This window comes from Ictidomys tridecemlineatus, chromosome 15 (assembly GCF_052094955.1).
Source record: "Ictidomys tridecemlineatus isolate mIctTri1 chromosome 15, mIctTri1.hap1, whole genome shotgun sequence".
Lineage (NCBI taxonomy): Eukaryota > Metazoa > Chordata > Mammalia > Rodentia > Sciuridae > Ictidomys > Ictidomys tridecemlineatus.
The window spans coordinates 8450037-8463959 of NC_135491.1; the positions used below are offsets into that span (position 1 = coordinate 8450037).

Below are 13923 nucleotides of genomic sequence, written 5' to 3' on the forward strand. Positions count from 1 at the left end.
GAGATGTCATTCTTTTCCTCTTCCTCCCCCACACCCCTCCTAACACTTCCATTCTAATTTCCCGTCTCTGCTGTCCTTCCTGTTCAGAGCTTCACTCTTGATTGTTCACATTTTAGGACCCAAGAAGCACCATAGAGAGGATCTCTCAATTCCTGGGAAAGAAGTTAAATCCAGAAGAACTGGACTCAGTCCTCAAGAATTGCTCCTTCCAAGTCATGAAAGAAAACAAGATGTCCAATCTTAAAATACTGTCTGAAATTCTCGCTACTAAGCATTTCTTAATAACAAGAAAAGGTAAATGCTTTGAAGTCGGAATGTATGGGAATACTTGGAGGGGATTCCTGTGTTTACCACCCAACACTAAGTGTGAAGGGGTTTGAGCATAGTAATTTTAATAATTCTTGGCCAAGAAAGCTTCAAATCTGCCCTTATGGGAAAAACGTTTTCATGGTACAGGAATGGACTGCAAGTACCCAGAGAAAGTTGATTCCGTCATGGAGAGGAGGGTGGGTTTTGTTGATGGTCATATCTAGGCTACTCCACTGATGACTTACCATAGAGCACTGCTCTTTTTAAAAAAAAGTGATATACAGTGAAAATTTCAATTGTAGAAAGTAGGGAGTGGGTTGTTTGTTATGAGACATTGTAAGGCCTCCTTCCTGTAGGGAAAGATGAATCATAGCTATACCCTATTGAAAATGTCTGCTGCAAGTACACACAGAACCTGTGCTTCCAAAATTCTTCTGATTCACATGTTTCTGCAATGATAAATCATGGAATAAATATACTAAATGCTTCAAAGATATTCAAGCGGTCAGGATTCCTGCCACCCAGTACAGCTGGAGCACAGAGCAAGAAAACCGAGGACAGGGCTGGGGATAGAGCTCAGTGGGAGAGCACAGCTGTAGCAGAAGAAATTAATGAAGATTGATCTACAGATGAAGATATCAATGAAAATGGGCATAAGAATGAGTGTTTATAGGAGAGCCATTATGTATTAGACATTCTACTACTTTGTTTATATGCTTGTATTATTTATAAGCATATATTACCTTAAATAGTGTTGTATTAAATAATTAGATTGCTCTACTATGTGAAAATTAATTTATATAAATAAATTAATACTGTAATCACATAAGTAAAGGGTATGACTTATGTCCACACCTTTAGCTTCAATTCCACCCCCACCACTTTCATACTGGATAACCCTGCCAGTGCCTTTTTTAAATCCCTGTCTATAAAATAGGGTATTATGTTTATATATATCTCATTCATTATTATATCATAATTCTTTCAAAAATAATTTATTGAGTATATGCTATGTCATCCTCTGAAGCTCAAACTCTTACATAATTTTTGAAAATTTTTGACTTCATAATGTGTTATAAAGTGCATATCATATGCACATTCAAAAAGGAAATACATAGAACGTATCATACTTGATCATTTCTATGATGTCAACAAGGATGGAGATGCATGGTTCTGAACTGAGAGCCTCACTGAGTCACTGCAAGGAGTAAATACCTGAATCAGGCAAATGGATGTGAGGTGAAGGTGTCTGCTAGGACAGCACTCTGGGGTAAGGAGCATCAAAGGTAAACACCCTGAGGAGTGGTGCAGCCTAGCAAGTCTGAAGCTGAGTCAGAAGACTGTGTCATGGAGCCGAGACAGTAAAAGCATAGTCACAGAGATAGAATCTGAAAAAACAAGGACCCTACATAGGCCCGCAAAAGCACAAGGGAACTTGGCTGAAACAAACTGCAAGTTCCTGGGAGATTGAGCCAGAATTGCTGGAGCCACTGGATCTGGTAACGGATCCACAAGGTATCACGTGCAGAAGAACTTCTCACAGGGATTGGCCAAAAGCAGAGACACTAGTTGTGACCTGCTCTGATTACCCAGGTCAGAAATTCTGTGAGCTTAGGCCAAACTGCTAAAATGAAAGAAGTGATCAGACTTAGTTATGATCCAGATATTCTGATCTTATAGTCAGCATAACTGCTTATTGATTCTGTGCAGAATGGTTTGGCAGAGAAGTCAAGACACACTTTCCTGGCATGTAGAAGGGAAAATGGGTATGGTGTCCAGGCAGGAGAAGGCCTCACCAATGACCCAGGGTCACTCTGCTGTCTTGACAGAACAAGGAGGAGGTCACCATCAGACCTATCCCTAGATCTGACCTGTGTCTACTTCATGTTTTCCAGGCATCTGTGGGGACTGGAAGAATCATCTCACAGTGGCCCAAGCTGAAGCCTTGGATAAAGTTTACCAGGAGAAGATGGCGGGTTTCCCCAAAGAGCTGTTCCCATGGAAGTAATGTCCAAAAACTTCTAGAACTTATATGGATGCTAATATTTTTTTCCTGTCTTGGAACATATACAGGACTGGGGGGTTCTTCACATAAAACCCATAATTTAAAAAAACATGGAGGGTAGATAGAATAACCCAAAGAACAAATGAAATATAAATAAATGGATGAGCCAAAAAAAATTTCTAATCAAGTGAAGAAGGAGAATTGTAAAGGGAAGGGGCATGGTAGAGAAAGGGGGTTCATGAACTGAAATGGATCTTCATGCATGAATGAGTTTTTCCAGATGAGCCCAATTCCTATGTGTAACAATAAATCTCTGAACAAAAGTGAAAAATCTGCTTCTTCCTTCTGGAGAGTTGGATTATACATTTTTTACCTCTTAACACTTGCTAGTTAAAAATTACTGGGATTTCCCTATTCACTTCATCACTGCCTAGCTTTAAAGAAACTTAGTAATATTTAAAACAAAAAGAAGCTTAAAAACATGCAGTGAGACAATCACCCAAAACTATGTCTTACTTTTAAAACAAGAAACACAATGTAGAAGCTGCTATTAAGGTTCCTTTTCTATTACATGTATCTGCAGAATTTATGATGATGATAATCTGCAAGAGTATAATTTCCGACAGTGTTATTTCATTTCTGGTTTTGATGACAGCATAAATAACAAGTAGTATGTATGAAACTTTTAAACCTTACATGAATGGTGGAAGGTATGGTATATTCATAGACTCTCATTTCTACTCAGCATTTAACCTATGGTTTTATCTGAGCTGATAAATACAGAGTAGTTAAGAATTAAACTAACTTGAGACAAAGTTTAGTCACCTGTTTTTCTGTAAATGACACTGGGTATCCCCCTCACCAATTTTCCCATATTTAAAATAAATGAATATTTACTTGAATATTTAAGGAAATGAATCTGGTTCACTATTTGGCAAGCATGACCAAAAAAAGCTAAGAGATTTTCTAAGATGAACATTAAGTACTGAACTAGAGTATCCATTCATTGGCCTCTTGCAGGTGTTATGAAATGTTTCTCCAATAATCTTTAATAAAGGTAAAATCCAAATAAACTCCTCTACCTCTGCCTGCTTTGAGTTGAGTGTGAAATTCATTAACTTGGAGATCCTGCAACTGAGGTACATAGTATTCTTCTCCCACTATCTTGCTGTAGAAAACACCTCCTATATGAGGATTTGATGATAAGCCTTCTTAGGGTTCTTTAAAGGCACTTGAAGACCATTTTAGTAAAATGTTAGGGTCTGTAAACAAGTCAGGATGGCGCCTGGCAAATGTCAGAATCTGTAAACAAGTCAGGATGGCGCCTGGCATTTTGCCAGAGGGAGTGGTTTGTGAAGTAACGCCAGGGAGCCATTAAGTGTGGAGATTCCTTATTGGTTGACTGCTGTATCTAGTTTATGCTAATTAAGATAAGCTGTGTGGAATGTATAAATACCGCTCCTGTCCTACAATAAAGGGCTTCCACTCCTGCTGTATCAATCTACACAAGTTGCTTGTCACCCCCCCCCCTTATTTTGCCCAGCCAGGCGGACTGTGGCAGATGGTGGCCCATACCGGGAGCCCCAGGACACTCGGGGGAAAGTGACAAAAAAAACTGCCAGTCCCTAGAAAGATAGGACGGGAGCAAATCTACTCGTCCCTAGGCAGATAGGGCAAGAGGAAAAATGGCCATTTTGATAAAATGGAGAAGATTGATACAGTATAATTTGTGTCTTGTTTTGTCTCAGTGTATTGTATTGTCTTTATGATGAGAATATGGAAGGGGTGTTAAATAAATTACTAAGGGAAGAAGGCACCCCAGTGGAACCAAGAATAGTTAGGGCATGTGTTGATGGAAGCCCAGGAACTCTAGTCAGAAAGAAAAAGAAAGTTCAAAAGAAGAAGGATGATCAGAAAAAAAGTTGCAGCAAAAGGCTATTATTGAATACTTTTTGTTACCGGAGGGTGCATAAATCGGTGCCGGGGCTGCCACGTGCGCGACCCTGTCAAGGCGCAGCAAGGGCTTTCTAAGCAGTGGCCGCAGGCTCTTCCCCGCTCCCCCCCCCCTCCCGGGAGTGGGACGCCACTGCGAGAGCCCAAATCTAGACCTGACCCAGAGGCATGGTCTCACAGGCTCTTGTTCCCTGGTCCTGGAAGCAGTTTGAGTCCAGGACACTCCCCGGACTCTCCCCAGGGCTGTCTGGGGCTGCCCAGGACGCTGCAGGCAGAAGACAGCCCCTGTCCCTGAAGTTTGATCTTTTCCAAGGCCAGTAACTACAATGGTTCTCCCACACCTAGAAGCTAATGAGTAATGAGCGCCATTAAGGCCTATTTCAAATGTAAAAAACCTTGAGATAATGTACTAAATTGTTCAGAAGGTTGTTTTCTTAGTGGAATACTACAGGATTTTCTTTAGCCATCCAGAGTTCCTGCCTTCGTCCCAGCGCCAGTAAAGACGAAGGTGGAAGAATTTCCAGTGTTGCTGAAAACCGGAGGAGAATTCGGCTGACAAACAGACGAGACTTCGGATCAAGCTAGCTGCCTGCAGAACTTACCTGGACTGTGATTTAAGCTAGCTGCCTGCAGAATGTACCTGGACTGTGATTCACCTGGACTGTGAGTTAATCTATTGATACACTGCTTTACCTGGACTGAAACAACAAACTGTAATCTACAACAAATTGTAACTCGGTATCTTTGCTAACGGTGTCATTGCTGGTATAATTTTTCCAAGGGCTTCTTGCATGGAGCCATCAATTGGCTTGGTATTGTGGCATTTTGTATCCTCCCCTTCTGCTTGTAGCAGATTATTTATGATGTTTGTGTAAAAACCACTATGGTCGTTATTTAAATTAAACAAAAGGGGGAAATGTTAGGGTCTGTAAACAAGTCAGGATGGCGCCTGGCAAATGTCAGAATCTGTAAACAAGTCTGGATGGCGCCTGGCATATTGCCAGAGGGAGTGGTTTGTGAAGTAACGCCAGCAAGCCATTAAGTGTGGAGATTCCTTATTGGTTGACTGATGTATCTAGTTTATGCTAATTAAGATGAGCTGTGTGGAATGTATAAATACCGCTCCTGTCCTACAATAAAGGGCTTCCACTCCTGCTGTATCAATCTACACAAGTTGCTCGTCACCCCCCCCCCCTGTTATTTTGCTGCAGCCGGACTCCGGCAGTAAAATCCCCAACTGTTCACTGGGACCTGCACATGTCAAATAAGTAACTAAAAGAAAGAATTGAGAAGCTTGCCTCTTGGCGTTCTGGTACTATCTCTCTTCTTTGATGCCTGAAAACATTGAGTCAGATTTCTGTTCAACTATGCAGGTAAACATATTCATTCTTTCTCAAGTGGCTCATCTGGAACTAAAATACAAGGACTATTTGACCTAAATTTACCTAACTTATCTCCTCCCATGAAGGCTAAATACAGCAAGACAAAGTAACTAAGACAATGTTCCATCCAGGCCTTGGGAGTGGCCCTAGAACTCTCCAGTCATCAGTCCTTCCTGCCCACTCCCCACCTGCTCCTCCTCCCCACTGTGTGGCCCCTCTGCACACTAGGCTCCCTGTCATGGCTTTGCTGGTCAGAGCCTCCCACCTTCTTTGCCTTCCTAGCTGTCCAAGTCAATCTTTGTCCTTTCCAAGAACCTGGCCTCAAAATCATGGTCTGTTTGTGAAGTAAATGAATCTGGTTCAGTGACAGTTCTGTTTACAATTAGTGATGACTTCCCTTCTTTAAGTACTTTCCAAGTTTTTAATTATTATCTAAGCTTTGTGTAGTTTTCTGTGTTTGTCTTGCACCTGTGATGTCCAGGATGTGAGCAGAGGTTCTCATTGCAACATTCGATATTAATTCAGGCTCCACACACACCCATTTACTATGCCCAGTCTCCCAATATGAGGAACTAAGAGGTGGTGCCATACGGAATGTCTTCTTTTATGCAATTTGCTGACAGTGCCTCTTATGGCATTTATTTTAGCTAATATTAAACAAGCAACAAAATATTTTTCTTGGTGACATGGATAGGTCAGTTCTTTAGGCTGCCTACAACAAATATTATTATAGTCTAATATTCTCTCCCCCACCCCATTCTCTCTGGCTTTATCTTCAAACTGAATAATTTGCATCTAACTCTTAAGAAAAACAACAAACAATATCTTAATTTCTTCAAATTCTGACTCTCTAAAGAGAAAGATATTACTATGAAGCCTTCACAACTAAAGGTAGAAACATGTAAAAACAACAAAAACCATGAAAAATGAAGTTGAAATTCAAAGGAATGCCAAAAACATCACAATCATCAAATTCAAGAAGGAATATAAACATAGTAAAGGAATAAAATTTAAAAAAACTTTGAAAATATAAAGAAGCTTTTAAAAATGATTAGAAACAGGGCTAGGGATGTGGCTCAAGCATGCCAGCGTGCTTGCCTGGCATGCGTATGGCCCGGGTTCGATCCTCAGCACCACACACAAAAATAAAGATGTTGTGTCCGCCGATAACTAAAAAATAAATAAATAAATATTTTAAAAATTCTCTCTCTATCACTCTCTCTTTATTAAAAAATGGTTAGAAACAACTGGGCACAGTGTCACACACCTATAATCCCAGTGGCCTGGGAGACTGAGACAGGAGGATCATGAGTTCAAAGCCAGCCTCAGCAACCGCAAGGTGCTAAGCAACTCAGTGAGACCCTGCCTCTAAATAAAATACAAAATAAGACTCTGGATGTGGGTCAGTGGTTGAGTGCCCCTGGGTTCACTCCCTGTGGGAAAAAAAAAGATTTTAAACAGAAGACAGGCAAAGAAGATCTGACTGAGAATAATTGCAGTTTCTAGAAATGGAATCAATGTTTTTAATCAATAGAACATTCATAGAATAAGGAAAACTGCCATATTTACAGAGCAAATCAGTAAGTGGAAACATTTGCTCTGACTAGTCAATTCTGATTCACATCCAAGTAAAACAATGTAGCTTGAAGCATCCTGAGTACCTCAAGCTTCCACAAGGACAAAGTTATTAAAAATCCTTACTTCTAACTTGTAACGCATTCAAGATATATGATGCATTATTGTTAACCATAGTGAGACACTGTGCCAGAATATTCTCCTCCAACCACCTGTAAACTGTTTCCATTGAAAAAACTCCCTCCTTGTCTCCTCTCTACCATCCCTGATCTCTGGAGAGCAGCATTCCACTGTTTTAACGTTTGGTTTCTATATTCCACTACAAGGATAGTATTTGCTTTCCTGTGGCCGGCTTGTTTCCTTATAGTGTCCATCCATGTGGCCTTAAATAATAAGACCGCATGCCTTTTTCAGGCTGAACAGATACCATTGCTAATATGTGCCACACCCTTTTTATCTATTCACCAATTGATAGATATTTGGTGACCAGAGAATTTTATCAGATTAATGGAATATGTCACAACACCAACATTCAGTGCAGGAAAGAGTGAGGGAAATGCTATAAAACTACTCATATAAGTATGTGCACCAACAAATTTATACCCGGCCAGACTGTCTATCAAGTATAAAGTCTACAGACAAAATTATGCAGGATGAAGAATGCAGTAATTGACAGCCGCCCGCCAGCGCAGTAGACAGACCACCACAACTGGAGAAGGAGCCCAGCCTCCCACGTGCATGGTAGGCAGACCACGTGGCCTGGAGAGGGGGCACAGCCACTTGCTGGTGAGGTAGACAGACCACCCCAACTGGAGGAGGGGCCCAGCCACCCGCCCGTGTGGTCACCTGACTGAGCTCTGGACAAACATAATTTTTCCCCAACACCTCCCACCTCATCAAACACCTTATGAGAAAAACTGATGGAACTCATGTTGGAAAATCCCACCAACCCTTAAAACCCACCAACCAGTAGGCGTGGCTACCAGGTTGGTTCTGCAGTGGATCAGGCACCTGGTTTACATCTCAGAGAATAAGAGTAGAGAGGCCACAGGTGGAAGCTCAAGTCCTCTCACACTGACTACCACCACCACCCTGAACCCAGAGACTCAAGCTAGGAATAGACAATGCCACCAACTGGAAGAAAAGAAAACAGAGTTCTGAGAGACATTTTTCTTTCTTTTTTTCTCTTCTCTCTCTCTTTTCATCCATTCATCCAGTCTCCTCTACCCTTCCCCCTCCGGTCCTCCAACCTCAACATATGTGAAACCAAGAATTGTGCATGAAAAAGGTCTTTAACAACTGAATCACCAGAATAATATACTATAGAGGAATTACATATGCCCCACCTCCCTCCCCCCCTTTTTATTTCTTTACTTTTTTCTCTTATTTTCTTTTTCCTGCTCTCTTTTTTCCTTGTTATTTCTTTTTCTCCTTCTTACTCCCACTATCCCACTTGCAATCCCCTAAATTTTACTATTTATAAGTAGGGTAGTCTTATAAATACAGATAGGAATTTGAATCTATACATTCTTCCAGAAATTACCCATCTATTTGTTAGAGCTTTCCAAAGTTACTAAGTTATATTAACCCATACCCTCATTCCTTTCCCACTAAACATAACATCCTACACCTGAAATTCAGTTTTCTTCAAGCTACTGGAAATGGTATGCCTTTCATGAAACTAATGACTATATTTGTAAATGATAATTGAAACCAACATTTGTAGACATAGAGTCTAGCTATAATTGTAGTAATAAGGAAAACGTGTGCTTAGATGCTGTACTATTGATATTGGGAACTGTTAACATTGTCTTTCTTCACAAAAGGGAGACTTTACAACTATATAAGAGCAATATAAATATATAGGGGGAAAATCAATAACACAGCAGTTTCACAAAGCAGAAAGAATGCAGTAATTATTCTCACGTTGCTATTCTGGAGGAACCCACTAGGCATCAGCACTCTTCACTCTTCATATATAAAATACAGTTTTGCCTGATAGATATGAAAGTCATGAACTTGGAGCCTAGAGAGTTAATGAACTTAGTAAATTCTTCCCAGACAGGTAAAATGGCCTGGTACTTAGCTCAGGAGTAAGAACGTAGAAAGATTGCTTAACATTTTAGAGCATGATCTCTCCATCAAAAAATTGGGTTCATACTTTTGCATACCATATGGATTTGGGGTGTTTTCTTAAAACAGTAGAATAATCATTTTCAATTTGTAATTGTATTGGGTTTTTTTAGTTAGAGACTTTTTAATATTTAATTGATTTTATTTTTTAAATATATGTTAGTGGAATGCATTCCAATTCTTATTACACATATAGAGCACAATTTTTACCTCTGTATATAAAGTATGTTCACACCAATTCATGTCTTCATACATGTACTTTGGATAATGATGTCTATCATATTCCACCATAATTGCTAACTCCCTACCCCCTCCCTTCCCCTCCCACTACTCTGCCCTATCTAGAGTTCCTCTATTCTCCAATGCTCCCCCTCCCTACCCCACTATAGGTCACTCACCTTAAGTTAGAGGAAAAATACTACAGAAAATAGTTTGGAAATCATTCTTACCTACTCTCTGGCAGGCATGAAATCAGAAACTCCTTATGACAATCACAAAGCAAGTCATAGGTACCGGACTCATGGACAACAACAGTCATTCTTCCCTGTTTATGCTCTCTCCCTATGATGTCACAAATTCCTCAGACCAAATCTATGAGGAAGGCCTGGTCTTCTTAATTCAACCAATGGTGGTTGACCATGTGTTCAATTTCAGGCAATGTCTTATCTGACTGATTGCTAAAGCAAATCCCCCCCTCCTAGAGTATGCAGTGTAGTTGAGGAGAAAGATAATAAACCCCCAAATTCACAAATGTCAAAATAAATGTATGTAAGGATACACTTGTAGAGTATCAAGTCAGGCATACTCACTTACTTGTGGAATAGGAAGCCATGGTAAGGGTGAGAGAGTTGTCAGAGTCACCATTTTAGAAAATGAAGAGGGGCCCTCTGAGCCAGTGAAGTGGATTTGCCAAAAGTTAAATTACCTGAAATCAAATTGCATTGGGGCTGTTTGGGGAAGGGCAGGAAGTCTGCTGGGTTTGCATGGGGGTGGATTGATACTCAGCTCTAGAGGAATTTGGACTCTTTCCCAAAATATGGATCACTATATACTGGGGATAGAACTCAGGGGTAGAGCTCCTGCCTAGTTTCCATGAGGCCCCAAATAAATCCCCATAAATATCACAAAAAAATCAAGACACACCTATGAAATCTGAACACCTGTGCATCAATGAAACACATGTTTTCAACAACCCCTGTCACAGATGCAGAGTGAGGCATTACCTAACGTGCCCACTAATATGTGAAAACTCCAGGATTGAACCTTAGTCTACCTGAGGATGATGCTCAAATATTCTCCACTGAGAGCTGCATTGCAAGATGTTCTAAGTGCAAACTGTTAGAAATGTCTTCACTTTTGTAAAGATAAACACTGACTCACTGCACCTTCCCATCTCTGTCCAAATTAATGGCAATTTTCATTGATCTGTGATTGGTGATTCTGTGTGTAATATTTGGAACCCAAGTGCAACTCTCTCACTTGAAGGTGTTATGACTTTCAATAAAGTTGCTTCCTTTTTACACTAGTACATTAATGTAAAAATATTATTATATTATTGTATAATAATTATCATTATATTATTAATGCATTATAATTACACAGAATAGTTGGGCTCATGGTGATATGTCCCCACATGCACACAGCATAATTAGGTCTGATTCATTGCTGAACACACTTTCCTCTTCCCTCCTATCCTCCCTTCCCTGATTCATCTCCAAGTATTTACTGTCTCTTCTATTTCCTTTTCCATTTCTAACTTGTGCATATGAGATAAATATATGCCCACTGACACTCTGAGTCTTACTTATCTTACTTAACAAGATGTTCTCCATTTTCATTCATTTTCCTGCAAATGACATAATTTCATTCTTCTTTATGGCTTAATAAACCTTCCTGCTATGAATATATATACCACTTTTATTCATTTATGAGTTAACAGGTTGTTTCCCTTAACTTGATTACTATGATTCTCACTGGTATAAACAGGGGGGGGTGTGCATGTATCGCTATATAATATGGAGACTTGGTTCTTTTGAATAAATACCAAGGTGTAATTGAGGAGGGTCATTTGCTGGCTCCATTCCTAGGCTTTTGAAGTATCTCCATTCTACGTGCATAGTAGTTTTTAATTCCACCAGCAGTGCATAGGTGCTCAGATCTCCCACGCCCTCAGAAAAAAATTCTTCTTCTTCTTCACACTTGACATTCTAACTGGAGTGAGATGAAACCATGTTGCACTTTTGATTTGCGTTTTCCTGATTGCTAAGGCTATTGAACATTGCTTCACATATTTCTTGGCCACCTGAGTTTCTTCCTGTAGTAAATGCCTCTTTAGTTCACTTACCCATTTACACAATGGACTCTTCAGGGTTTTGATGATAAGGTTTTTTTTGAGTTTCTTTTACATTCTGTCAAAAGGGTAGCTGGCAAAAATTTTCTCCAATTCTTATGTGTCTTTCTTCACATACTTACTTCCATTGCTGTGCAGAATTCTTTTAATTTGATACCTTTTTATTTGTTAATTCCTTGCTTTGTTCCTATATTTTAGGAGGCTTTCTGAGGAAGTCAATGCCTTTATCTATAGGTGGAAGAGTTGATGATATGTGTTCTTCTAACTATTATAATAAACTTCAGATCTGATCCCAGATATTTCATCACTTTATATCGATTTTTATACTAGATGAAGTACTGGGATCTGCATCATCATTTTCTAGTGGAATCTCCTGGGTGCCATGTTTGGACAGCCCCAGCAGAGGGACTAGACAGGAAGGACAGATTGCAGCAGTACAGTCAGAGCCTCCTGTGCCACCAGGGATAACTGCAGACTGTACACAGCAGGCACTCGAGGGCACTGGGGATAACTGTGGCCAGTGCAGCACTGACTCAGGGGTCACCAGTATTTTCCATTTACAGCAGGAACTTGGTTAACACTGAGAATTGGGGGTACTGCAGCACAGAGCTTGACTCAGGGTCACCCAGAGAACATTGTAGTCCAGTGGATCCCATACTCTGCTGTCCCTCATACATAACACTGGTCCAGGACAGAGCATGCAGTGAAGTTCAGTAGTAAGCATGGATTCGGGTGACAGCTATATAAACCAGAAGAGAGAATGAACTTGAGTGGCAAGTGGAGACAAATATAAGGCAGAGGGTACTTCAAAGGAACTGTAAGTGTACCACACTCCTAACACATGGACTCATTCCAAGAAAGTTAACTATTTTACCCAAAGAACTCAACAGACACTTCTCAGAAGAACAAATCAAATGGCCATCAAATACATGAAAAAAAAGTTCAACATCCCTAGCAATCACAGAAATGCAAATCAAAACTACATTGAGAATTCATCTCACTCCACTCAGAATGACAATCATCAGGAACAAAAGATAATAAATGAATGCTGGGGAGGACATGTGGAAACTCTACATTCATACATTGTGGTGGAACTGCAAATTAGTACAACTGCTCAGGAAAGAACTATGGAGATTCCACCAAAGACTAGGAATGGAATCCCCAGATGACCCAGCAATCCCACTTATTGCCCTTATCCATCTCTAAAGTCAGAATACTATAGTGATGCAGCCACATCAACGTATACACCTGCATAACTCACAAGAAACAAGGTTGGAAATAACCCAGGTACCCATCAACAGGGAAACAGATTAAGAAAATGTGGTATATCTACACAATGAAGTATTACTTAGGTGTAACAAAGAAAGAAATTATAACATTTATTGGTTAATAGATGGAACTGGAGAACATCATGCTCATGAAATAATCCAGAATCAGAAAGGAAAGAATTGAATGTTTTTACTCATACGGGTAACAAAGAGCAAAGTAAGGGCAAAAAGTATGGAGGAGGATCTGATGTCATAAACACAGAGGGAAGAGAAGTGGAAAATAAGAAGGGGACTGAGTGGGTAGGGAGGGATTATAAAGGTGAGGAAATACAGAAGGAAATTAACAAAATAATGCTGTGTGCATTTATAAATATTCCACAGTAAACTCACCTAAATGCATATCTATAAAGCAAAAATAAATAACTAAATACTGTTAGGAAGAGGAGGAAAAGTGGGGGAGAAAAACAGAGTCACTTGGGACTGGAGAATTTACATTCCATGCATGTATAATTGTGTCAAAATGAACCCAATATTATGTATAACCATAGTGCACTTTTAAACCATAAGGAAGTTAAAAGCTTTACTCTGTCAAAGTATGTGGGTTGTATAACTCCCTCATTCTATTCATGGGATTGGTGGGATGATGTAACAAATGACAAGTATTAAGTGTTCAGAATGCTATAGAAATATTTGGCCCCTCATCACTAATATTCATTGGGGCACTGTAATTGCCATAAATCTCTAGAATTATCTGACAATATGAAAAATCAAACTAATTCATGAAATAGTTTCCCCTTGTATAAAAGGTAACTCTTTTCCCTTGATGCACATAGTTTCTGTCTGCCCAGAGCATATGTATCCCTTGCAATTTTACCTGTTTCAATTCCACTCTTCTTTCAGCCAGAATAATATTCATGCTCCAATTGGTGGACATTCTCCCCAGGATGC

The 13923-nt window shown here is 39.8% G+C and overlaps 1 protein-coding gene across 1 annotated transcript in view; it reads left to right on the forward strand.

Annotated features, from left to right (window-relative positions):
* The window catches only part of LOC101962223 (sulfotransferase 2A1), a 71923-nt gene extending 69278 nt beyond the window's left edge, over positions 1–2645 (forward strand). The window contains exon 6 of the mRNA XM_078031756.1: positions 117–2645. Within this exon, the coding sequence (XP_077887882.1) occupies positions 117–380 (264 nt within the window). The 3' untranslated portion in view covers positions 381–2645. The remainder of the gene's footprint in view (positions 1–116) is intronic.
* Positions 2646–13923: the final 11278 nt, after the last annotated feature.